At 43.6% G+C, this 27129-nt stretch overlaps 2 protein-coding genes across 12 annotated transcripts in view; one reads left to right on the top strand and one right to left on the bottom strand.

Moving 5' to 3' along the window:
- Nucleotides 1–7041, top strand: part of SPRYD3 (SPRY domain containing 3) — a 101453-nt gene extending 94412 nt beyond the window's left edge. For all 4 annotated transcript variants that reach the window (XM_061614604.1, XM_061614605.1, XM_061614603.1 and 1 more), the window contains exon 11: nt 1024–7041. In XM_061614604.1, the coding sequence (XP_061470588.1) occupies nt 1024–1158 (135 nt within the window). In that variant the 3' untranslated portion in view covers nt 1159–7041. The remainder of the gene's footprint in view (nt 1–1023) is intronic.
- Nucleotides 7042–8697: 1656 nt separating this feature from the next.
- Nucleotides 8698–27129, bottom strand: part of TNS2 (tensin 2) — a 183979-nt gene continuing 165547 nt past the window's right edge. For 7 of the 8 annotated variants that reach the window (XM_061614590.1, XM_061614592.1, XM_061614595.1 and 4 more), the window contains 10 exons: nt 23491–24374; nt 19876–19962; nt 19401–19532; nt 17730–17822; nt 17507–17584; nt 16528–16605; nt 13245–13413; nt 12923–12991; nt 11457–11486; nt 8698–10239 (listed from right to left, as the gene is read on the bottom strand). In XM_061614590.1, coding sequence (XP_061470574.1) covers nt 10098–10239; nt 11457–11486; nt 12923–12991; nt 13245–13413; nt 16528–16605; nt 17507–17584; nt 17730–17822; nt 19401–19532; nt 19876–19962; nt 23491–24374 — 1762 coding nt within the window. In that variant the 3' untranslated portion in view covers nt 8698–10097. The remainder of the gene's footprint in view (nt 10240–11456; nt 11487–12922; nt 12992–13244; nt 13414–16527; nt 16606–17506; nt 17585–17729; nt 17823–19400; nt 19533–19875; nt 19963–23490; nt 24375–27129) is intronic. The other variant, XM_061614598.1, reaches the window with a different exon arrangement.

The following is a 27129-nucleotide window of genomic DNA, read 5'->3' as shown; positions in this document are numbered from 1 at the left end:
TGTTCCCACCACTCTCTGATTATCCTCTTGTCCGTCATTACTTGGTCTGGTTTATGCTAGTTTTCTCATTGTTTTTAGGGTGCTCCTAGTGGCTGCTATGAGCAATGCTCCTGGGCCTTTGTGGTGAGGACAGCTCTCTCCTTCCTCCAGACCTTGGAGTTCAGAAAGAACTCTAGATCCCTGGTTGTGCCAAGTGGCATTAGTGGAGTTCCCAGTGCTGGCTTGCACTACTGTTAATGTTGATTTGCCAGTGTATACATCAAGATGTAAACAGTTAATTTTGAAATCATCAGGGTTAGGATTTAGGCATTTTGTGTACCTTACATTAATTACAAAAATAGCTCATCTATTTACCACCAGAGTTCCTGGTTCTGGTGGACTCTTTTTAGTCATCCTCCTGATCCCTGTTGCTTGTTAAAATCTAACAAAGGGCCAAACTGCAATCAGCAGCTACTTGTGATATCTCTTGATTACTGGCTTACTTCAGACTGAAGGTGGGGTGAGAGGGTGTCAATTTCTGAATGTTCCCTGATTTTAGGGGTGGGGAGACACCCAATTCTATGCACACACAAAACTAGAATATCAGAGGATGCCTCCGCTGGTAGCACCTTCTCTCTATTGTGTAAGTAGAGGGAGTTTTTTTAAAATGTGCATTCAGATGCTGAATTTTTCCACCTGCAGTCTGTGAAATGGTGCAGTCGAACAAGAGCCACATCAGGTTAAGGCTACTGCTCATGCATTTTATCTCAGAGCCTCCTCTATGTTCAAGCCAGGCATGTGCACAGTTGGCATCCTTGTCTTATGGTGAGCCCTGGGTTGCAAGCTTTTCATACTGATTTTTTCAGTCAGCTGAGTTTGTTCAGGCTCTTCTTGGCACGTGTCCACCTAGCAAATCAATCTGCAACATTTTCTCCAAACTCTGGTTCAGCAGCTGCAGGTACGTACAATCACAGAATTAAGCTGTGTGAATCTAATCTAAAGTCTTCCCTTTTCTTTCTCTTTCCACCTCTTTCTCCCTCCCAGGTGTTCTTCACGCGCAATGGGAAAATTATTGGCAAGAAAGATGCTGTGGTGCCATCTGGGGGCTTTTATCCCACTATTGGGATGCTGAGCAGTGGAGAGAAGGTCAAGGTAGATCTGCATCCACTCAGCGGCTAAGGATCCAAGGATGGGGAGCCTGCCTCTTCTTCTGCCATTCTTCGGGACAGCCCCATTGCTGTTCTTCATTGCACTTCCAGCCTCTGCCTCTAGGGGCAGCATTTTGTCTGTGGGGCCATATAGATATCTGTCTGTCTAAACACCACCTGAGCCATCTGTCCTGTATTTTTTTTTCTTGCTTGACTGCAGCTGCTGTTGGACTCCTAGTACCATTGCTGGATGCTGTAAAAATCTTGAGGCTCTTGTTCCCAAGCAGGTCTGTTACTGATTACTGGGACAGAGTCCTGATCTCTTCCCACTCGCTATGTTCTGCTGGCCCCTGCCTCAGGAAACATTGTGGCCATTGCTTCTCAACCTTTGAAAGGGTGGGGTAAGGTCTAGCCTAGTTCCACGATGAATGGGCGCAGAGCCCCATTTTGCATTGGAAGAGCATGGCTCCTGTGGACCATATTTCATTTCTGTATAATTCTTCAGACGTTTGTCGTCCTTCCCCAGCTGCAGGCCAGCCCCACAAGTCTTAAGTTAGCTGTAATTCCTTTGGCACCTCCTTCAGGCACACTCACTCCTTTCCCAGTTAAAATGTAGCCTGTAATCCCTGGCTCCTAGAAATGGCAGAGATCCTGTTTTCATTTCTGAAAGAGGAGCCCGTGCGAACTTTGAGGAAGGCATGAGAGAATACGATATAGCTGGCGGAAATCTTTCTAAGACTGCATTTCCCTGTGTGGTGTGCACCTTTCCTCACATCATTAAGGAAGGATCTTGCCATCCCTTCTGGACTGTCTCCCTGCTATTTCTACTGGCATGCCTTCTACCAAGGCCACAGTCTGGAGACGTGGTGAGGGGGCAACTCTTGAGACAGCCTGCCTTGGCCCATCCCCCTTTCCAAAGCCACTGAGGGACCTCTAAAATCAGTTACATATGCTGGGCCCCTGGAAGGGTGGTGCTTTTCCCTGGGTGCAAATACTGCTGCAAACCTGTACTGCTGCTGTTGTCATTTTATAAGGTGGGGAAGAGGTATGGAGCATGCATCATGCCCTGCAATTTAATTGTAAAATGTTTTCTCTTCAACCTTCCCGCTTCTCTCCTCCTTCCCTCAAGTTTACTGAGGGCTGGTTCTTAGTGTGTAGGCCTGCCCTTGTGGTCATTTGCACTCTAGGTCTCTTGTACTCTGCATTGTGATTGCTTTGTTGTAACCCTTAACCTTCTCTGGCTTTGAGGTTATCAAAGGCTATTTGGAAGTGTAAAAATCTGTCAAGATGCCACTTGTGTAGATGTGGCTAATGTATGGCAAGAGAAGCCAACGCATAGTAGCTTCCCTGATCCTTGGGGCAGTGGGCAGGTGAAGGACAAGCCACTACATTCTCCCTGCCTCTCTGGCCCCGTGTCTCCAGGTCTTGCTACAGAAATGAGTTTTCTGTGAAGCCAAGATTTGAAGATGGTGGGCCCGACAACCGTTGCGCAGGCTCCCTCTTGTGGTCTAGTGACCTGGCTTTGTTGTAATAGTTCTGTTTTTTAAAAGTTGGTGGGGCCGGGAGCAAAAGCATCCTTCGGTGGTTCTTTCTTGCTTGAATGTTGATGTCTTACCAGCAACTATCCTAGACTACTCTGGAAATGTGATGGTGCCTCCATCTTCAACCTTAACCCATGCTGCCATTGCAGATGTCACTGGTGGCTGCTTCCTATCTCCTCACCACCAATGTATCTGGGTGGGGTACCTGTGTGTGAGAGAGATCACAGCAAGCTTTTGCAAGTGTCCTCTGACTACAGCAATCCTTGGAGCCAAAATCCTATCCCCCACCCAGCACTCTCTGTTGGCAAGACTGTTCTTGGACTGTGCAAGCCGATGGATGCTTGGTCTGGAGAGAGCTGTCTTTGCTCTCCAGCTCCATGCAGCACTGGCTCCTGCTGCATTTCTGCAGACCGTTATACACAGTAGGGTTGAAATGTCCGTATTTATCTAGTGCTTGAATAGGCTTCCAGATTGTTTTTAAAATGCAACCAGTGCTGCTTCCCTGCCCCCACGTTCCATTGTTTGGACCTTATACTTTCATGTTGCCCCCCTCCTCTTCTCTGCTGGTAAGTTTCTCTACCTTTGCCAGGTGTGTTCCTTATTCTTTCTAGGTTTGCCTGCAGCTGGGCCCTAGGCTGCTTCCTCCCCTTCTCCATCCCAGGAGGGGGAAAAGGCATGTTGGAATGTGGGTGGTAAGAAAGTGAAGTGGTGATGCTAGTGGGAAAAAGAGGGAGTTTCGCTGGAGTGACCACCCCGTGTGCTCCCTGCAAAACCTCGTTGTTGCCTAACACCAAGGAGATCAGCAGGGTACCCAGCAAACAAACAGTGAAATCTGTAGCTGCTTTCTTTACGCAATGCCAGTGTTTCCAACATCCCCCCAAAAGTTCCACATAACCCTTTCCTGAAGAAACTACTTGCTGACCACAATTCATACGGTGAGCACTGCTGAATGAGGTGTGGGGCGCTCCTTACTGGGAAGCAGCTCTCTGGGGCAGGGGTGGGGAGAGTGAAATACAGAGCCTAACTCTGACTTCCTTTTCTGAGAGGGAACAGCCCAAATTGTACATGGCATTCCAAAGGCCAAAAAAACAGAAAAACCACCACCAAAGCAGCAGAATTGGTGTGGTGTCATTTTCACATGGAAGAAGGGTGTATTTTGTCAGTGCAGCAAGAGCGAGCTGCGTGTGTGAAGTAGCCTCCTATCCCCCGGGCAGAGGCACATCCACGTCATGATGTTGTTAAAAAGTGTCTGGCTGCACCTTTTTATTTGCCTGGAAGTGAGCATCCGCAGCTGTTGTTGCAGACGAATAGTTCCTGTGTCTGCTGCTAGAGTAGAGCTTGAGTGTGATAACAATGTAAGGCCTTACCTGCTGCTGCCTCCCCCTCCCTCCCCTAAACTAAGAACACCTCAGGCAAAGGGGCTGCATAAGGAACCTAAACTGGACAATAATTAAAACAAAGACACAGGTGCTAAATGACAAAAGCAGGGTAGGCACTCTGAGTGCTTTTTTTTCTCTTGTGTGTTAATTTTATGGAGTAAACAGAAATTGTGTTGCCATTTGTACACAAAGAAGGAAAAAACAGATACAAAAAAATAACCAAGCTTAGTGCTGCAGCTTTCTCCCCCTCCCGCCCCTTCCCCCATATAGATATATATTACCGCTATATCTCTGGCTAACATTCATATATAAATTCTTTAGTAGACAAAATAGAACTCTGTACTGAACTCAACCCTTCTCCCCCCCCCCGCCATCTCAAAAGTTTTAGGGGCTAACAGCCCCTTTTTATTCAGCCCACCATGCCTGCCCTCTCCTACTGTCGTTCCATCTTTAATAATATAAGTGGCTTCCTTGCTTCGCCAGTCTACTGAGCCCAACTGTTATGCTTTCTGTACTTGTTTCCGTATGTCCCACCAGTGAACATGATGTACAACAGCAGAGCTTTATGTGCCTAAAAAGGAGCCAATCAAAATGGTAGTGATTTGTCTAAGCTATGAATACAGCATCATACAATTTCCAATATTTATTTATTGGGAGACACCCAAGGTTCTCTAGCCTTCTTCATGGTGGAGAAGGAAGCCTAGAATTATGCAGATGTGCTTGCTTTTTAAAAAAGTTATTAAAGTTTTAAAACCAAAAGGTGGTCAGTGCAGGGCCTTTGCAAGGTCAAGTTGCCTGCATTTCATGTGCCCCTGTGACCACTAATCCTAGCCCTTGCATATATGTAGTTTAACTATGGTAACAAGATACAAAGTAGGACAGGTCTCCTTAACTGTAACAGTTTTATAGCAGGGGTGGGCAACCTCAGGATCGGGGCCAAATGCAGCCCTTAACGCCTCTCTGTCTGGCCCTCAGGACTCTTCCCCAGGCCACACATCCTCCCCGAGCATACCCCTTCTTCTCAATCCACACCCCTCACTGGCCCTTCTTCACACCCTCAAGTGTTTCTGCCTGGTCAGAATATGTCCTTGAACTCTGATCCAGCTTGCCTGGATGGAGGATAGAGTGGGATGTTGAGAGTGTATAGAAACGAGGCTGCTGTACAAAGGTAAAATGTATACCTATTGCTCCACCCAATTTTGCCTTTGGCTGCACCCACCACTGGCATGTGGCCCCCATATGGTTGTGCAGAAGGGAATGTGGTCCTTGGGCTGAAAAAGGTTCCCCAACCCTAATTTATAGGGAAGGGAGTTTTAGACAGTTTGTCAGAGACGGTGAGAAAAGCTGATTTTACGAAGAATCGGGGCTTTGAAATAGCTAAAATGTAATGTCACTTTTCTAACATAATCTAGTCTTAAAAGTTTTGTGAGTCTTTGAACTGTTATCAGGGATAGCAATTCACAGTAAAAATAAAGGGGAGTGTTTATACATGGCCAGATTAGCTGATCTCTAAGAATTTTAATGTTATTACATGCGAATCTTCAGTAACAGGCAGTTCTGTCCCAGCCAAAAGTGGCAAACTAAATTAAGTACAATTTATTTCAGCCAGCCTAGAAAGATGTTCTTCAGGACCCAGTGCAGCAGCCTTCCTTAACCTGGTGCCCTTCAGATGTTTTGGACTACACCTCCCACCAGCCCCAGCCAACATGCTGCCTGGGACTGGTGGGATTTGTAGTCCAGAACATCTGAAGGGCACTTGATTAGAGAAGGCTGCAACACAGCAAACACATATAACCACCTTTGTAGCTAAGGGGTGGAGAACCTGTGGCCCTCTAGATGTTGGACTCCAGCTCCCATCAGCCCCAGCCAGCATGACCAATGGACAAAGACAGTGGAGTCCCAACAACACGGTGGTGGTGGGGACAAGTTCCTAACCCCTGTTCTAGCTCCATCTCCATGAGGGTTTGTAAGGGAAGCAAAGTGCTGTAAGGCAAAACAAAAAGCTGCCCTTATATTAGCTAATATATTTATTTTTGTTCACCTTGTTGTAAGCCGCCTTGAGCACAATTTTATGTGGAAAGGCGGCATACAAATAAAATGATGATGACGATGATAATAAAGACATACGTCATAGAGAACCAATTTGCAAGCTTAACACAGCTTCTCAGCCTCTAGGAGCAGCACTGAAAGCAGGATTTCAGCCGATGCAGCTTCTCCCATCAAAGTGTTCTATTGGTGGGAAAAGTTACAGAAACGGGAGTCTCCTTTCAGTGCAACTACTATATGTATAGGAACCCTTTCTCAAACCCAGCACTAATGAGGCTATAGCTTAAGCAAAGTGCCTTTAGAAAACCATTCACATCCTTTCAACCAGTTTTTGGAGCCATTTTGTATTAGATGAAAAACTGAAGACAGACGAGAGCAGTTTTCACATCTGCAGGGGAACAGGCTGTGAGGATAGACTGCACATCTCCCCATACAGAAGAAGTAATTGTTCCCTTTCTTTACTATCTTCTTTTGCTGCCTCTATCCACTGTTTGTAGAGAGCCTAAACACTCTGGGGTATCCTCTCATAATTTAACAACACAGCCCTGAGGATTGTGTGAAATGCGGCACTTCTCGGTAACCCATCGAGTAGCTTTTTAAGCTGTTCACAAGACCTCAGCTTGAACAGAACCCAGCTTTTCTTGCAGTCGTGCAGGTACCGTTAGTAGGCACTCCTTAATTTAGCAAATCTTGTGTTCAAAAACAAACTGCTTCCAGCTGTTATTTTTGCAAGTAGGATTCAATTGCATACTTAAGGCAGATTTAGGTTGCCTAATTAAAGGGGTTTGGGGGTTCTTGCACAACAACTGCTGAAATATAAATGAATTAAATCAGACTTTTCACAATAAGGAAAGCAATGGGAAAATGCACGGGAAATGTGGGGTTACAATTCCTCGATTCAACATTGTATAACCTCCCCACAAATAAATTGGAATGAATGCTCAAGAAGCAGCTGGTGTTGTATAACCTTCTTTTCAAACGAATTAGGATGAATGCTCAATGGGCAGGTCATCTGAAAGCAACCATGTGCATCTTTAAAAATATCAATTATTTGGTCCATAACGGGCTTGTTACCATTTTCTCACTGGGAAAATTTGCTTTGTCACACATGAACAGTACTGTGTTTACAGCTATGCCCTGGAGAGAACTAGGAATCAAACTCATGGGTGCTTCCAGGTGGGTCCTACTGTGGTGGGATAGGTGCTGCTCATGAATGCAAGGTAGGGTGTATGTGTGAGAGAGTGTGTGAGCATCTGCAGCAGAATGGCAGCCCATATTTGGCTTCCCTCCATTTAATCCAGATTTTCTCCTTTGTGCAGAAAATTTGATAAAACTTTTGCCAACAGCTTGTTTGCAATATCTGAATGACCTGTTTGCGATACTAAGATGCTATCTAGAAGCACCCAAAGGGGGTGGTCCAGATGATCCATATCTAATCCATGTACTCATTCTCACTGCTCTTCTGACCCAGGAACAGAATCCAGGAAGCCTAGTTCTTGGCTCTGCTAACCCCCCAAGGTTACTGCTGCCTTTAGCTTTAATTAGACCATGGGAACAATGGGTCCCGTTCTCGTCCCCGTTTTCTAGTCCATTTAGGCATGCATTGCTGCCTCCATTCTCACCTCCTTCCATGTGGTCTTGGTGAGCTGAAGGCCGGGCACTTAACTCAGGCAATCCAGTTGGCTCTCTCTGCTTCACTCTTGCCCCCTTAATCACATACAGTGGCCTAATATCACAAATGCTGCTCCATTACAGAACTCTGAAAAAGGTAGCCGAGGCATCTCCTACTCATGATCATAGCCAATGGGGATGTTCACATATTAGCAGGTTTTGATGTGTCACCTGCAACTGCTCAGTCTGGACCCTTCCAGTGAACACACCAGAAGCCATTCCTTTACACAATGTGTCTCCTTTACACTATTGGTGCATTTTCCTACATGACTCCTGCTTCAATCACTTCTGCAATGTGAATGCAAAACCTACATTGGCCAGAATGCTAATTTGCATTACAAATGCTTCTCCCACTGCTTTATCCTTCCAAAATGGCCTAAAGGGATGACCGCCCCTTGCTAAGTATCTTGGACTAGTTGCAAGTCCTTGTGCTTTTCTATTGCACTGTGGATTCCATCCACTTGGATACTGTTTACATGGGGGGGGGGATCCTATAAGCCTCCCAACATTTCTGGACCACAGCTTCCATCATCCCTGATCATTGGTCATGCTGGTTGGGGGTGATTGGATTTGGAGTACCAACAACACATGGAGGGCCACAGCTTCCCCATCCCTAGTTTGCATAACTTAAATCCAGGCTATAGGAGATTTGAGTGAATTGTCCCTCTTCCACTGTTCAGCTCACTCCAAGTTGCAAATCAGAGGGTGGCGTAAATGCCAAAGTTGTTGCCCCAAGATAGCAGACTGCACCAATCCTCTCCAAAAGTCAACATATACATTATGAATGGCAGAAGGGAGTGGGAAAGTAATTGACACCCACATCCAAGCTTCAGAGCCAACGGTATTGGTTAACAGAAGCTGTTAGGTGAATCCCAAATGATATTTTAAAAATGCCCCCCCTTCTCCTTTTTTACCCTTTGCTACTCTGAAATGTTTTGTCAGCTTAAGACCAGCTTTATTCTGGATGTTTGAAATGGGGGCAGGCAGACATCAGGCATGAGATCTACTTTTTGGTGATTTTTTTTAGCTAAAGGCCAACCACTGTCACAGCCCCTTCATACAAAAATCCATTCCAGGTAACCCTTCGTCCCACTTTCTTCATTACAGCAATATAGATTGGGGGGGGGAAGAGAGTGATTTTGTTGTCATTAAACAATTGACAGTCAAACAATCCCTGCCTATCTACTTCAAATCATCCAGAAACCTACTAGTAGATCCCAATCTGCTTTCTGTCCATCCGAGTTTAAAACTTCTGTAATGAATTATGTCTTACAAAGCCTGAGCATCTTCCTCGCTAATGGAAGCAAAGTTAGGAATTTATAAGCCTAATGGAGGAATGGGGAAACCTTTGGCCCTCCAGATGTTGCTGAACTACAACTCCCATCATCCCTAGCAAGCATGGCCAATGGGCAGAGATGAAGGGAGTTGTAATTCAGCAACATCTGGAGGGCCAAAGGCTCCTCACATCTGGTCTAATCAGTATTTAGTCAGGCTGGAATGATCTGCATTTTCTGAACCAAACGAGTTGGGAACTAGCTGCTGGTTCTCTGCTGCAAAGTGGCAGGCATGTGCATATACATGGGATTTGTGGGGAGCAAACAGCAACTGGGGGTGCTTAACCCTTCACCTGTCCACTAGTCTCCACATCCTTGGTCACCCCTGGCAAACGTCTCTCCCCAGTTGCTTTTCCCACTTCACCAGGGGCAGGGGGAGCTTTGTTCCTGCAAATAGCGCATACACACACCCTTTTGCTACAGAGAAGGCAGGCTTCCCAGAACAATATTTGTCCATGTATTTGTATTCTGGCCCTTAATATGCCCAAAGGCAGATCTGTGCCAACCTTGGCCTGCCTGGAGTAATTCTAACCCCTTTATCTACCATGACTGCAAGATGCTGCCTCTGAATCGATATAGATTGCTACACATATTCATTGCTTCCTTTTACTGCTGTTGAGCCACAGAACCTTGGCTGAACTTACAGAAAAATCAGCCAAATGTTTCAGCTGTATGGTCGTCTCCTAAGTTCTCATTTGTTGGTGCTTCCTCTGCTAGCAAGAAAATGCAACCTTGACTTCTAGGGGTGGGGTGAAGTGCAGCCTTGTCATCCTTCGCCCTTATACCCCTTTGTCTGGCCAGTAAATGAGAAAGGGAGGGAGGGAAGTAGAAAATCTCTATAAGGGGCTCCGCCTAAGTCTGCCAACCTGCCCAATAAGAGCTTCTCCCCACGTTGCCGGGGATTCTGCATCAAGTAGGCATGACAGATCAGTGGTCAAGCTGGGGAGGAGGAAGGAGAAGCCTGGTGAGAGATCAGGAACAGCAACCCTTCAGCTCTCTTCATCGCCGGTGAGTCCCCAGCATAACCTTTGTGATGAAGTTTACAATGGCCGATGCCGGTTGCTCAGGGTCTAACTCGGCAAAGAGGTGGCACACGTTCTCGCATGGGCTGCCCTGCTTCTTGGCCACAAAACCGAAGATCCTGGAAGAGACAGATCACCACTGTAGTACACACACACATGCATGTCTGCATCCATTGGGAAGACCCAGATGTGTGCCTGATCCAATTAATTCCCCCCTTTATCCTGGTCAGGGCAGAAAGTCATGGCTCAGTAATCAACACTAGAAAAAAAACCCTGCACATTTTCTTGTACACTTTTGTAAAGCGCTGTACGTAACTATTAATATTAAAGATTACACTGAATGTTCTCTCATGTTAGCATTTGCTTCAAAAGTAGGGTATTTGGCACAGCTGAACAATTTTTTAAAAAAATACTTGCTGAACACTTATTATTTTGCTACAAGATGGTGATTTTTGTTCCCCCAGGGTGTGGCTTCTTGCAGGTGTCATTTCCCTTTTTCTCCTTTGCCCTCACAGTCATGGAGGGTTGCCACAACCAACAGGATTACATTAAAATTTAGGGAAATGAAGTCTAGGATTGTGGGGGCAAAGAAGGGAGGGGAATGGCATCCAAAGCATAACACTGGAAAAAAACTTCATACAACGTGCCAAAAATATGTATTTATTTATTACATTTTTATCCTGCCTTTCTTTTCATGATTGAAACCCAAGGCGGCTTACATATGGTTCCCAGGCGGTCTCCCACCCAGGCACTGACCAGACCTGACCCTGCTTAGTTTCAGCAGGGAGTTGGCCTTACGCGCCTTGAATATAGGTGCTTTTTAACACAAAAACATGAGTAGTAACTCAGCCCTATCGAGAAAAGCAATGCTGCAACATTAGGCCTTTATTTGTGCAACCAGGATTTTAAACAAATTTAGAGAGTTAAAGTTGGAAGAGCAAAGGCAATGCCTCTTCTAAAAGGTTGCTCAATTTCCATTTTTTAACAAGCAACAGTTATTAATAAATATTTTTTAAAGTTTAACCATATTGTTGTCCCAGATAATTATGGGCACATTTTAAACCACTCAAAAGATTATGAATCTCACCCACCAATCAACTAATTCTGCTAAGTTAGAACTACAGTGCACAGGTACCGAAAGGGCTACAGAACTGGTCAGCATCCTGGATAAAGTCTGACCCAAGCAGAGCTCTGGTTCACCCAGATTTCCACACTGAGGAAAGTGCTCTGTTACACCCCCTGTTCACAATTTCTTGTATAGGAAGGATGTTAAGACAATGGCTGACTTGATCTCTGAAAAGTTAACAACCTGGCCTTTGGCCTTTCCAATACTTACTTGGACGTGGTGCCATCTGGGTTTGCCCACCTACAATCGGAGAGAGAAAGTAATGTCATGTGAGAAAAAATATATTTCTATCTTTCTCTGAGGCAAACCCTCAAAACACGTCCCAAGAGGTAAACATCCTTCACAAAGCAAACAAACAGCACACTTTGCTTAAAAGTTAGCTCTCGGAAAGTTGATGTCCCTTTAACAACAGCATCTCTTTATGCAAGTTTAAGGAAAGCAATATTTCCGCCAACATAAACTTAAAGGAATAAAATAAATAATCACACGGTATGCTTTAATGCATCTGTTAACACCAACAAGCTTCAAAAATGACAAGGAGCGTTTGCAAAGCTCCCTTACAATGTCTTATTTAACTCAGTTTAAATGGGCAGAAGTACAAGAAACTGCCTATGAGGTTTTTATTTACTGCATTTATGAATCATGCTCCAAAAGGGGTTCAGAGCAATGTACAACAAATGATAAAACATATCCAAAATCCAAAAATATCTACACAATAACAAAGTTATTAAAACACTATCACTCGCTGCTATGCGGCGTTACAGCAAAAGATCAATCTAAACAAAAACATCTTCAGCTGGTGTCTAAATGCAAATGAGATGGCCTCAACCACAAAGAAGGCCCTGCTATGCATCCCTAAATCATAATTCCTAATGGGGGCCACAAGCAGATACACACACCACCAATTTTAGGGATCAAGTTGGCTGGTATTGAAGAAGGTACTCCTTCAGATACATGGGCCCCTACAGCTTTATAAACCATTATCAACATCATAACGATATGCCCAGGAAATACGTGTGGTTAGCCCAAAATGGCCTGGCAGGCCTAATTAGGCCCACAGGCTGCACTAGGAATTGCGCCTTCCACCCAAGACCTCCTTCTACACATGCAGACCACACATTTATTGTAATTATGGTCATTTTATCAGCCAGTTGCACAAACAAAAACAAGCAGCAACCGCTCGTAATTAGAACTTGGTGAGACCACCAAAGTAGAAAACAGAAATACACGTCCTACACAACAGCCTGTTTTTATAACCCAAGTGTCTTGCTAACACTTTGGCTGGGTACACACCATATATTTAAAGCAGATGACCTCCCCCAAAGGATCCTGGGAGATGTAGTTTGTTAAGGGTGCTGGGAATTGTATTTCTATGAGGAGTAAACTGCAGTTCCCAAGATTCTTTGGGGAAAGCCATGTGCTTTAAATATGCTTTAAATTATGGTGCGTACACAGCCTTCCACCAAAAGTCCAGGAGAGATCACACAGACAAGCCTCCTGCAGGAGCTTCTCCACAACCTCAGGATGCTCTCTACAGACAGAACACTGAGCAGGGCACTTCTAGTCAATTTTAACAGCTATTGGGGAAGGGGGGGAATGCAGATTGTTCTCTGACTAAGGCAGAGGCACAAGCGCAACAAAAACCTGTGGCAAAGTCAGGCTAAGCTGGTGGTTACCTGCGGTCCTGAGGATCTGCGCTGCAGAAGGTGACGCTACTGACAGGATAATGACGTCGGAAAAACAGCCTGTGGGAAGAAGGAATTTTTCCTGAATCAAGAGGGAGGAAAAGGTGCAAAAACCACTATGGGGTTCTCTCATAACATGGGCCCAGCAGCAAGAAGAAGAAAATATATGGGAAGAGCCAAACATATCAGGATGAGCAGGGAAGACAACAATGTATTATAAGGGGCTGGGAGAGGAAGGTTCTTGGCCCACACTACAGGAGGTACAAAGGGAAGGGTATGCTGGTGCCCCTGGAACAGAAACAGGCTGACTCACTTTCTCTGGTTGTCTGTGAGCGTGATGCCCTGGGCTGACACCTTGAAGTGCACAACACAGGCAGAAGCAGAAGGTGTGGCGCTCAGGGTGCTGGTGGCTGCCTTGGCCACAGCCTGTGGTCCTGTCAGGGACTCAGTTTCCACAGAGCTCAGGTAAAGTACACTGCAGGCTAGAATTTGGAAGGGGAGGGAGGGGGAGAGAGAGAGAGAGAGAGAGAAAGATGGATCATCCACATCTTTGCACCTTCTGTAATCACACAGCTTGAGCCAGCTCCATCTAGCCCCTACCTGCCTAGGCTTCCTAACACTTCCTGGAGAATTCCCTATTTGATTCCCCCACTGAAGCGTATGTTTGAATTAAATGTCTGAGAACCCTGGCTGGGAGGAAAAGCATCTGAGGGAGGAGGCTGCAGAGAGAAGTGGTAGGCAGCAAAAGGGTTAAGTAACCCCTTCCCCAGTGTGGCGTAGTGGTTAAGGTGTTGGACTACAACCTGGGAGACCGGGGTTCGAATCCCCACACAGCCATGAAGCTCACTGGGTGACCTTGGGCCAGGCACTGCCTCTCAGCCTCAGAGGAAGGCAATGGTAAAACCACCTCTGAATACCGCTTACCATGAAACCCTATTCATAAGGTCGCCCATAAGTCAGAATCGACTTCAAGGAAATCCATTTCCATTTTCCCCAATCACTGCAAAATGCATCCTCGCCCTGCTACTTCACAGCTTTTAAAATTGTGACCAAGAATCCCATGGTTACATCTGCTGCTGAATAGTTAACACTTAAAGACTTCTTTACTTGCTGGTGACAAATATATTCTAATGTATCTTTCTAGTTGAGTGACATTGACATTGTGCAATATTTTGCTTCTCCTGCCTCTCAACTTCCACGAAGAACGCAAACAAGCTTCTAGGCCTTATTGCAGCAGAGATACACTTGAAAATGTACAGGCAGGGTAGGACTTCCGGGAAGGGTGACTTAGCCTGTGCCTGCTTTTGAGACGGGCTCCTGCCTCAAAAGAAGCTTATTCAGATATATCAGTCAGTTTTTTCTTTTTTTTTTTGACTGATTAAACTTCTCCCGGGTAGGGAGAAACGAAGAGATTAACCTCAAAGCCTATTTTTGTTGGGACGACCAGATCTCATTAATTTATGGGACGAGGTCCAGCCGACGAAGGTGGGACGGATTTTCAACAGCAAGCTCTATCTGTTAAAGCGAACGTTCATCTTATCTTCTAAGAGAGAACGTACTAACAGGCAAGCACCCTTCTTTCTATATTTTTCTTTTACTTGACTTAAATTGTTGCTGTTTAAAAGAGATTTGCCAGATTGATCGGTTTTTGACATCTCACTGGGGAGCCATAACTTCTCTCTGCTACGCACTAATTAATAGCTTATCTCTGTTTTTGTTGCAAAAAGCTGTCCTGGATTTGCATTCTAAAGATATACACAGAAGAGGGATTTCTATTCCAGATTTTTATTTTGAAGAATATTATACTGTCTGAGACTACTCTCTTTTTGGTCTATTTTATTTTGACGAATCTGTTTCTTGACGACTGCCATTAATTGTTTCGATCCTGGGAACTGCATTTTGTTTACTTAACTATGGAGAGATAAGGCTGTCTGCTCTGTTTATACTGTGATGTCACCAAGTTTGGAGTATTAACCCAATTGTTGCTGAAATAAGAAGTGGTTTTCCTATATTTTTCTTTTAAAATGGCAATTAAGAAAGTGGCTGAGAATCTGGAAATAACTATGTTTCAGAAAATAATGGATGAGATTGAGATAACGAAACAAAACCTGCGACAGGGTTGTAAGGAGCTGAAAATTGAATTGAGTAAAATGACGCAGGAGATTAAAGATATAGGGGTCCCTGTGAGAGAGGTGACCCTGGAAGGGGTCCCTGTGAGAGAGGAGACCCCGGAGATTGGAACAAACGTGGAACAGGAAAAAGATTTGGAGTCTATGGACTTTAGAAATAAAATCTATTGTTTGGAGACACAGGAGATTAAAGACATAGGGGTCCTTGTGAGAGAGGAGACCCTGGAGACTGGAACAGGGGTCCCTGTGAGAGAGGAGACCCTGGAGACTGGAACAGGGGTCCCTGTGAGAGAGGAGACCCCGGAGATTGGAACAAACGTGGAACAGGAAAAAGATTTGGAGTCTATGGACTTTAGAAATAAAATCTATTGTTTGGAACTCAATGTTATCTCTGAAGAAATTAATGAAGATTCTAGAGATAAAGTTATCAATGGCATGGATAATCTTCTGGACTGGAATGATGTGATGGAGCCCAATATAGAGAAAATTTATGGAATTAACTGCAGCCATGTAACAATGGAAAAACTTTCAAGAGATGACCCAGTGTATTTTGAAAAAAAGAACAGAGATATGATTTTACAGCAGTATTTCAGCAACCTATTCAGAATGGATGGCAAGAAAATATTTGGGATAGAGGTAATTCCCATCAGACTCTTACTATATGACTATGGCTTTGACAGCAAGATTATTATGGAATACTGATAATGGAAGATTGGATACTGAAATTACTGGACTTAACAAGACTACTGAAGATGGAAGATGGAAAATGGAACTAATAGGGATAATAGAACAATGGCTACTGAAATTACTGAACCTAACAGATTCTGATGTGATGGATTAATTGAAATGTTTATTTTGACTATGGTTATGACAATAAGATTATCATAATTAGTAATGAGATGGATTAATTGATATGCTTATCTGGAAAAAAAAAATTGATAGATATATTTCTTAAAGAATTGAAACCTCTCTTTGACTTTTTGTGGAAAGAATAAAGTAATGTTTATGAGATTTGATGATTAAGTAAGATAACTATTGGAGGAAAGTGATTTTATAATATGACTTAAGAGACAGGATTGTTATATATTATAGACTTATAACTGATCTGATCTTTGACAAATGGGAAGTCAATATTTTACTCTTTATTTTTTATTTTTATTTTTATTTTTATTTTTATTTTTTTTTTGTTTAACTATTTTTGATTTTGTTTTTTGTCTTTGAATGTTTTATGATTTCGTCTTGTATGTTTTATGAAAATTTGAATAAAAATTATTGAAAAAAAAAAAAGAAAATGTACAGGCAGGGTAGCGGAATAAGACTTCCAGAATTCGGGAGATTGGGCTTTAGCACTCTGTATGGCTCTTCACCCCTTCACCTATGACTATCAGAAGTGGAGTTATTTCCCTAAATTGCTGCCTGTCTAAAGAATATACATGCACTGCCCTCCCTCTCTATACCAGTACTTACCTGCTCCCTGCTTCAGCAGATCAGCAGCTGTGCTCATGTTGGTGGGAACAGCCAGCTCTGGGCTCTCCTCCACAAGATCTGAAAAGGGGTGTGTGTGGGCAAAGTGAGACAGCACTGGCTAACATACACATAGCAATGCATCACAGTAGTTAGAGCATGTGGGGCTTGAATGGGGAAACCCAGGTACAAATCCTCATCCAGCTGTGAAGCTCACTGTTAGGAAGTGTCCCTCTTCCCAACATAACAGGGTGGCTGTGAGGTTAAAATACTGCCCTGGGCTTCTTTAAAGAAAGGTGAGTTGCAGATGTAATGTGATGTTGGATGATGGGAGATAGAATCCAACTTCTAGAGGGCACCATATTGCTACCCCAATACAAGATTTTTTAAAAAATACCCAGCAAGGCTAGACTACTTCCAGGTGGACACTTTTTTGGGGTACGGGGTGAGGAATAGGGACTGGTCAGGCATACTAATTTAGCCTTCACCAGAATTGTGAGGATCTCTGCTGGTTCATACAGAAGAAAGCCGGTCGGTTGGTCGATAGATAAATAGTGTTTTGAAGGTTGAGAGCATTTTGCAGCTGTTATCTAGCGATCCTTACAACCCTGTAAGGGGGTCTGAGTGACTACAGCCACCTGGTGAGTTCTTGAGAGACAAAGTTTGACCTGAGGCCTTCCTGATTTATAGTTCCTTCTCTGAGCTGTTACAGTGCTATACCAGCCTGGGTAACAGGGACTGTTCTGCTAATAGCAGACCTACTAACATTAATGGACCTGTTAGTCACGCCCATTAATTTCAGTGGGCCTACTCTGAGTAGACTGATAGCGGGATACAACCCAATTAAAAGGCGAAGGTAATATCTTGCAAGAAATTGCAAGGCATTACAATGATACTGTATGTATTCATTTCAGCATTTATACCCCAACGTGTTCCTGCCTCTCCAGAACGCTGGGTTCTCAACAGCCTCCTGAGCACTTACCTTTGCTTGGGATACGGAGACGGCAAGGCAATGAGATGGGGGTAATGGAATGCTGGGAGACCAGGGCTGGCAAGCTGCCTGCAAAAAGGAGAAGAGGCACAGCCATGGGGCAAAGTGCTGCCTCCCGTGAACAAGAGGAACAAGTTTGGAGCAGCCTGGAGGCGGCATCCACTTGCCCCCAAAGGTACAGGCCACCACCCTTCTTCACATCCCAGTCACTCACCAAAATGGGGCTCGTTGTTACAGCCCTTGATCTTCACCCCCTTGGGTCCTGTCTCAATCAGAAAGTGGCGCACCAGCTGCTCAGCAGGATCTCCTATGCAGGGATGGAGAATAATTTTGTTGTGCACATTTTAAAGCAAACTAACTAATTCACATCTCCTGGACTGGATATCAAGCAGAAATATAATTATCCTTGACGATTTGCACTTTCCTGAATTTTGCAATACAGTTCTTAGTTTAATAAACGTGGCAAAACATGTCAAAGTATGTTCAGAAATGTATTTAAATATGTATTTAAATACCAATTTTCGCACAGATTTTTTTAAACCACCCCAGACTAATGCGGAAAGTGGATGGAATGGACTTTTATGAACAAACACGGGCAAGATTGACATGGACCAGAAACAGAGTGATCTGTCCATCCCTCCTCCTATGACAGTGAGGGCCATAAGCAAGCTATGGGTGCTAATCTGTCCCCATCTTCTTCCCATTCGACATGCTCTCGGACAAGAAAAAGCATTTACCAGTTAAGGTTGCTAATCATTCTCCTATGCACCTTTTCTTCCCACCCAGCACGCCCTCAAGCAAAAAAAAAAGAGCATTCACCAGGGACTGAAGCTTATTTATTAATACACCACCCAATTAGCCATGTCCTCTGGGTGGCTCACAATTTAAAAATCAACAAAATGCAAATGCAATTAAACCTAATCCCATTAACAGAAAAAATAATACAGGCACCAAGATCCCATTAAATACTGTATAATAGCTTAAGAGTCTATTGTGACTCTGGCAGATGAGTGAACCTTCTGGAAGGGATAAAGGGATGGAGAAGGACATATGATTTTTTTTTGAGGCTGGGATGGGGAGAGGAGAGAAGGAAATCTATTAGCCACACTTCACAGTTGTCCTTCAGCATCCCCCTGCTCCCACAGACGCTGCTAAGAGGGGCAGTAGGGTTAGGAATGGCTGTGTTAACATTGTGCAAAGGTGAGGCTGTTTCCCTAGGTGTGTCCCTAGGAGGACAATGGGCATATTGCCTGTCTCTCTTTGTCTTGAGAGGCTTGAAAGATTTGTCCGATCTGACACCAGAGTGGGTGCCCAAGGAGAAATGAATGGGAGCAATGCTGGTTTGGCTAGATCAGAGAGTCAATCTGGATCAAGAAGCAGACAGGAGGACTTTTAAATATGGTTTGATTTAGCACTGCCTGCCTATACTTGCTTATGGATATGAATATATGAATCCACCTTATACCAAGTCATCTAACCAGGTATTGGCAGCAGCTTTTCCAATGTCTCAGGCAAAGGGTCTTTCCTTTCCAGGCCTTGCTACCCATGATCCTTGTTGGGTGGAGATGCTGGAGAATGAATGTGGGACTTTACACAATCAAAGCATGTATTCTCAACTGAGCTATGGACTCTCTGCTTCTGCATCCATATGATATATCTGTTCAGCTTCTATATTTGTAAATGAGTAGATTATTGCAAAGAGGCCTGTACGTTTCCTTTAGAGGAAACTGGACCTGAAAAGGATTTCTCAGGGAAAGAAAACTTTGAAAACAAGAACTGGGTATTTCAGAATAATGCTGCAGTGACTGCTTGAGAGGCAGACTCCCTTTCCTTTGCAGCTTTTGCTGTTGCTGAAAGTCAGGAAGTGCTGGGTTGTTGTTTTTACCTTTGGTGGAGTGGTTGATGCTGTTGGGTGGAGGTGTTGCCACTTTCAGAGCCAGTCCGTAGGCCCCCTGGAAGGAGTTGCTGTCCCGAATAAGGAAAGTGCCAGGTTCCTTGTCCTTCAAGAGGGCAATGGCTGCTCAGGAGCAAAAATTTAGGTGAGCATCTGGAGTATGCAGAAGACTGCAGGTCTGCTGACATAGGATTGACCATCATACTAAAGTATTCCTCAGAATAAGGTCCAACACCAATAGGGGCCCTTGGAATTTCATTCTGTAAAATGTGGTCTTCCAGATGTTGTTGGACTGCAACTCCCATCAGCCCCACGCAGCATGGCCAGTCATCAGGGATTATGGGGGCTGTAGTCCAACAACATCTAGAGACCCAAGGCTGGGGAAGGCAACTCTAGGGAGAGTGTCAAATACTAATTTTGTTAAATCCTAGCCAGACTAGGCAAAAAATGTTTGAGAACTGTGTACCTTGGTCCCGGGACAAATGAGGCTTGTACCAGAACTTTGATGTGTCTTGGACAAATTTGACGCTAACCTGGTTCTCTTGCTCTGGATCTGGAAGGAAGCAAAATGGATGTTGGTTAAGTTCTCCCTCCAACAGGCAGACAAGCAAAAGTGCTTGGAATGTCTACAAAAGGGTGTAACATTAATAATAATGCATACTGTTTTTGCAATGCTTTAGAGCAGCCTTTCCCAACTAGAGGGCCATCAGATGTTGTTGGACTACAATTCCCATCTTTCCTGACCATTGGCAATGCTGGCTGAGGCTGATGGGAGTTTGTGGTCCAACAACATCTGGTGGCCCACTAGTTGGGAAAGGCTGCTTTAGAGTTCTAAGTGCTTAACATACATTATTCTAAATCAGGGATGGGGAATCTGTGGCCTCCCAGATGTTGTTGGAATACAGTTCCCACCATCAGTTCCCACCATCCCTGACCACTGGCCGTACTGGCTGAGGATGATGGGAGCTAGAATCCAACAACACCTAGAGGGCCACAGGTTCCCCATCCCTGTTCTAAGTGATGCTTACTATCTACAATATATTTTGGAAAGTTGCTTGTTTCCTATGCATTTGGACATCTCTTAAGATACCATAATCAAATTTTGCATGATGGCTCCTGAAATCAAGGAGAAGGCTTTGTTCTCTTTTTGGCTACAACTGGATGCCATTCTGAATCAAGATGGTGGACTGAACCTTTTAAAACGTTGATAATTTTAACTACTGACTTCAAAACTGCACTGATTTTTTTCGTTTCTTAGAAATCCCGAGAACCGTCAAGTACAAGGCTGCTATAATCCTATAAATTAGGACAATTTTATAATGGGAAAGGGCCACAGCTAGGCAGAACACATGCAAAAGTCCCAAGTTCGATCTCCAGTTAGGGTCTCTATGTGATTGGGACACTTGATTATGCAGTTGCCCTGACTACAGGAAGTCCCTACACACAAACAGTAGCTCACATATTGTACATTCAACAGCGCACAGCACATGGTTGTGGAGAGATGAAGATTCAACATCAGGAGTGAGGCTAAAAGTGCATCCTCACTCCACACACTTAATCCCCTACATGCAAGTGACACATGAACAGAGCTTTAGAGGGACATCTATCTGATGTTATTTTCTACATGATTTTTTTTTACTGGTGGGAGCATTCATATCACACAGTCTCCCACCCACATTCTGAATTGGTACAGAGAAGGCTATACCATCACAATTTCCTATGTGTAAATCATATTTGACACATCCAGTTGCTGAGAAATTAAGGGCTGTAAACAGAGTGGTACAAATAGGGTAGAACAAGAGCCCTATTCCAAATGATTAGGGGAATTTAAACCAAGAGTAGGGATGCTAAATAATCAAGGCTGTCAGAGTGCAATTCTAGGGGTTTTTTAAGTTTTTAATCTTTTAATGTTTTCTGTCTATGTTTTTATATGGATTGTATTTGTGCTTTTGTTGTACATTGCCCAGAGTGGCAGACTAATCTCTGCCAGATGGGCATCTAACAAATCTAATAAATAATAATAAGAGGGGAACACACTAGCTGACCAAGATGAAATAAAAGGAAGATGGAAGCAATACACTGAAGAACTCTATAAAAGAGATGCAAAGATGACAGATCCATTCATGAAGGAAGCGTATGATGAAGAACCAGAAATGTTAGAATGTGAGGTGAAAGCTGCTCTTAAAATACTTGGAAGAATCAAATCACCAGGAATAGATGGCATACCAATAGAGTTGCTACAAGCTACTGAGACTGAATCAGTCCAAATTTTGACAAAAATTTGTCAAGAAATATGGAAAACTAAACAATGGCCCACAGACTGGAAGCGTTCAATATATATCCCAATTCCAAAGAAAGGGGATCCCAGGGAATGCAGTAATTATCCAACTATTGCCTTAATATCCCATGCAAATAAAGTAATGCTCAAGATTCTACAATAAAGGCTCTTACCATATATGGAGCGAGAAATGCCAGACATCCAAGCTGGATTTAGAAAGGGAAGAGGCACCAGAGATCATATCGCAAACATACGTTAGATAATGGAACAGACCAAGGAATTTCAGAAGGAAATCACTCTGTGCTTGATAGATTACAGCAAAGCCTTTGATTGTGTAGATCATGAAAAACTATGGAATGCTTTAAAAGAAATGGGGGTGCCACAGCATCTGATTGTCCTGATGCGCAACCTATACTCTGGACAAGAGGCTACTGTAGAGACAGAATATGGAGAAACCGATTGGTTCCCAATTGGAAAGGATGTGAGACGGATGTATTTTATCATCCTATTTATTTAATCCCCCTTTAGGATGCACACCTTAACATGGTGAGGGGGTTTAAGAGTGTTGAAGAAGCTAAGAGCAATGCCGTCAGGAGTCTAGACCAAGAGGCTACACTCCTAGCGGGGCACCCAAGGCAGAATGGTCAAAGCTGAGACACCAGGTTAAGATGCATCCAAACTCAGAGGAAGGCAGTGGTAAACCACCTCTGAATACCTCTTACCACGCAAACCCTATGAACAGAGTATCCAAAATCCAACACAAGATAGTGCTGGAAGATGAAACCCTCAGGTCAGAAGGCACTCAGCAAGCTACTGGAGAAGAACAAAGGACGAGTAGTGTTGTGACTAATGATGCAGCTGGGTCAAAGCCGAAAGGAAGCCCAGAAGCTGATGTGCACAGATGTGAAAGGAGAATCCGGAGTTGTACGACTTACACAATAGGAACATGGAATGTGAGAAGCATGAACCAGGGAAAGTTAGAAATTGTCAAGAAAGAAATGGAACATATCAACATTACCGCTGAAGGTCAATTAGACTAAAGTAATGACAACAGAAGATTTATGTAACTTCAAAGTTGACAATAAGGACATTGCACTTGTCAAGGATTATCAATACCTCGGCACAGTCATTAACCAAAATGGAGACCATAGTCAAGAAATCAGAAGAAGGCTAGGACTGGGGAGGGCAGCTATGAGAGAACTAGAAAAGGTCCTCAAATGCAAATATGTATCACTGAACACTAAAGTCAAGATCATTCAGACCATGGTATTCCCGATCTCTATGTATGGATGTGAAAATTGGACAGTGAAAAAGTAGATAAGAGAAAAATCAACTCATTTGAAATGTGGTGTTGGAGGAGACCTTTGTGCATACCATGGACTGCGAAAAAGACAAATAATTGGGTGTTAGAACAAATTAAACCAGAACTATCACTTGAAGATAAAATGATGAAACTGTGGTTATCATACTTTGGACACATCATGAGAAGACATGATTCAGTAGAAAAGACAATAATGCTGGGAAAAACAGCAGGGAGTAGAAAAACAGGGAGGCCAAACAAGAGATGGATTGATTCCATAAAGGAAGCCACAGACCTGAACTTACAAGATCTGAACAGGGTGATCCATGACAGATGCTATTGGAGGTCGCTGATTCATAGGGTCGCCATAAGTTGTAATCGACTTGAAGGCACATAACAACAACAAATAGAGTGGGCATTAAGGAAGCAGGATCAAAGGTTAAAAACGAACCCATGGAGCTAAAATCCACCCCAAACATGCATTCTACGAACCAAGCTGTTACCTGGGCCAGATGTGTTGCCATCAGGCACACCAGGTGCAAAGGTAACATGGTGAGCAGAGCCGGGGCTACGGCCAGGCAGCGAGCTCCTCTCCCAGTTCCTGGCTGCAAGTATATGATGTTTTTCAGGCAGCGGCGGCTGCTGTGGCTCACAGAGTTGGTCCCGACTGGTGGGGCTGCTCTCTACACCTGTGTAATAGGCCGTCGCAATGGGGAAGGCTGGGGTTGGTGAGCCCTGCATGTCAGCAAACCCACAGCCAAGAGCTGGTGGTTGAACACTGATCGAGTAGGGCCCAAGAGAGGGGCTGCTGCTAGGGCACCGGAGAAGAGCTCTCATCTCGGGTTCAGTTCTGTCCCCCTGCACTCGCCCGTTATAGGCTGCTGGGATCTGAGGTGAGGCTGGAGCGCTGGACACAGTTCTGCAGCCAGGCAGAGGCGGCTGGCTGTGGCAGGAAGCGCCTAAGCTGCTCCTCTGGGCCTGTCTCTCCACCGTAGGGCCCAGCTGAGGTCCCAAGGCATCTTCAGCAGATGACTCATGGGGGCTAGATCTCTCTGAACCATTGTGGTGTTGCAGGTCTTCTGGTAAGATGCCATGTTTGGCTGTGGGCGAGGGGGTTAAGTGGGGTGGACTGGAGGAACAGTGGGCACGGGAGCATGGCTGTGGTGACTGGAGGCCAAGCCTCAGGGAAGTTCCGTTAGCTTGTGGCCGGAAGGCGGGGAGGTGCGTGAAGGCCTGCATCGGGGACAGAGTCTGTGTGGGACTGCTTGAAGAAGCCATCTTCTCTGGGCCTCTTTTCCAGCCAGGAGAAGCCAGCTCCTCAGGGCTTGCCCGGAGCACATTTTCAGGGGGGTTGGCGGCTTTGTTGCTGTGCTTGTGGATTCCAGGGCTGTGAGGTAGCAAGCATATAATTAGTAAATTTTGACAACAACTCCTGTCATATACAGAAAGACACGTCCGTATTGACGTGGGGGGAGGAACACAGGTATTCAAATCTGAAAAATAACAACACACAAGCATAGTGAACAACTACAGAATATTATTACTCAAGTTGTGTGCTGCCTTTCTGTCCAGTAAGAGTTGCCAAGGTGGCTCCCAGACAAAAATTATAGCCCTGCACAGATGCAAACAAAATTTTCCAGCCCACAAAATTGTTGTACTAGCTCAACTGAGCAACCACCCCAAATTCTGTAAAGTTTTTCTGCCTCATTGCCTGAAGGAAGTTCTAGACTTCCCACATGCAGGCAAGCTGCTGTTTACAAGCCTGTAATAATAACAATAAACCAGAAATATTAAAAACAATCAATCAACATCTACAGTAATAAAAAAATAAAAACAATAAAACAGTGTTTCAGATATTTAGAGTTCACACACAAAAGGTGGAGTTAGGGAGCTTTAACTCTCCCCCCAATCCCACTATAGTCTGATCCAGATCTACGGTTTAGTTTTTAAAAGCCATTCACACAAGTACTAATTACAGCAGCTGGCCTCCGACTTGAAACCGGACTAAACTCTATCGAATGCTCTGCTTGGTTGTAAGCTTTTAGATTCTGGACTAAAGTAGCCTATGCTGGTCCGTCCTTAGGCTACTTAAATCTAATTTGGAAAGACTCCTATTCCAGCTTATGGTCCAAAAAATTTAATGAGAAAGTAAAGCTTCTTGGCTTATCATTGGACCTACTTTCCTCCATGAATCTTGAATCAGCTAACTTTACCATTGATCAGCGCATCAAAGATATGGCCCTCCGGACTTCCGGGAAGGGTGACTTAGCCTGTGCCTGCTTTTGAGACGGGCTCCTGCCTCAAAAGAAGCTTATTCAGATATATCAGTCAGTTTTTTCTTTTTTTTTTGACTGATTAAACTTCTCCCGGGTAGGGAGAAACGAAGAGATTAACCTCAAAGCCTATTTTTGTTGAGACGACCAGATCTCATTAATTTATGGGACGAGGTCCAGCCGACGAAGGTGGGACGGATTTTTAACAGCAAGCTCTATCTGATAAAGCGAACGTTCACCTTATCTTCTAAGAGAGAACGCACTAACAGGCAAGCACCCTTCTTTCTATATTTTTCTTTTACTTGACTTAAATTGTTGCTGTTTAAAAGAGATTTGCCAGATTGATCAGTTTTTGACATCTCACTGGGGAGCCATAACTTCTCTCTGCTACGCACTAATTAATAGCTTATCTCTGTTTTTGTTGCAAAAAGCTGTCCTGGATTTGCATTCTAAAGATATACACAGAAGAGGGATTTCTATTCCAGATTTTTATTTTGAAAAATATTATACTGTTTTGAGACTACTCTCTTTTTGGTCTATTTTATTTTGACGAATCTGTTTCTTGACGATTGCCATTAATTGTTTCGATCCTGGGAACTGCATTTTGTTTACTTAACTATTGGAGAGATAAGGCTGTCTGCTCTGTTTATACTGTGATGTCACCAAGTTTGGAGTATTAACCCAATTGTTGCTGAAATAAGAAGTGGTTTTCCTATATTTTTCTTTTAAAATGGCAATTAAGAAAGTGGCTGAAAATCTGGAAATAACTATGTTTCAGAAAATAATGGATGAGATTGAGATAATGAAAATTGAATTGAGTAAAATGAAGCAGGAGATTAAAGATATAAGGGTCCCTGTGAGAGAGGTGACCCTGGAAGGGGTCCCTGTGAGAGAGGAGACCCCAGAGATTGGAACAGGGGTCCCTGTGAGAGAGGTGACCCTGGAGACTGGAATAGGGGTCCCTGTGAGAGAGGAGATCCCGGAGATTGGAACCAACGTGGAACAGGAACAAGATTTGGAGTCTATGGACTTTAGAAATAAAATCTATTGTTTGGAACTCAATGTTATCTCTGAAGAAATGAATGAAGATTCTAGAGATAAAGTTATCAATGGCATGGATAATCTTCTGGACTGGAATGATGTGATGGAGCCCAATATAGAGAAAATCTATGGAATTAACTGCAGCCATGTGACAATGGAAAAACTTTTAAGAGATGACCCAGTGTATTTTGAAAAAAAGAACAGAGATATGATTTTACAGCAGTATTTCAGCAACCTATTCAGAATGGATGGCAAGAAAATATGTGGGATAGAGGTAATCCCCATCAGACTCTTACTATATGACTATGGCTTTGACAGCAAGATTATTATGGAATACTGATAATGGAAGATTGGATATTGAAATTACTGGACTTAACAAGACTACTGAAGATGGAAGATGGAAAATGGAACTAATAGAGATAATAGAACAATGGCTACTGAAATTATTGAACCTAACAGATTCTGATGTGATGGATTAATTGAAATGTTTATTTTGACTATGGTTATGACAATAAGATTATCATAATTAGTAATGAGATGGATTAATCGATATGCTTATCTGGAAAAAAAAATTGATAGATATATTTCTTAAAGAATTGAAACCTCTCTTTGACTTTTTGTGGAAAGAATAAAGTAATGTTTATGAGATTTGATGATTAAGTAAGATAACTACTGGAGGAAAGTGATTTTATAATATGACTTAAGAGACAGGATTGTTATATATCATAGACTTATAACTGATTTGATCTTTGACAAATGGGAAGTCAATATTTTACTCTTTATTTTTTATTTTTGTTTGTTTTTTTCTTTTTTTCTTTTTGTTTGACT

This window comes from Rhineura floridana, chromosome 3, assembly GCF_030035675.1.
Source record: "Rhineura floridana isolate rRhiFlo1 chromosome 3, rRhiFlo1.hap2, whole genome shotgun sequence".
NCBI classification, from domain to species: Eukaryota; Metazoa; Chordata; class Lepidosauria; order Squamata; family Rhineuridae; genus Rhineura; species Rhineura floridana.
This window is presented reverse-complemented; position numbering and strand designations above follow the sequence as displayed.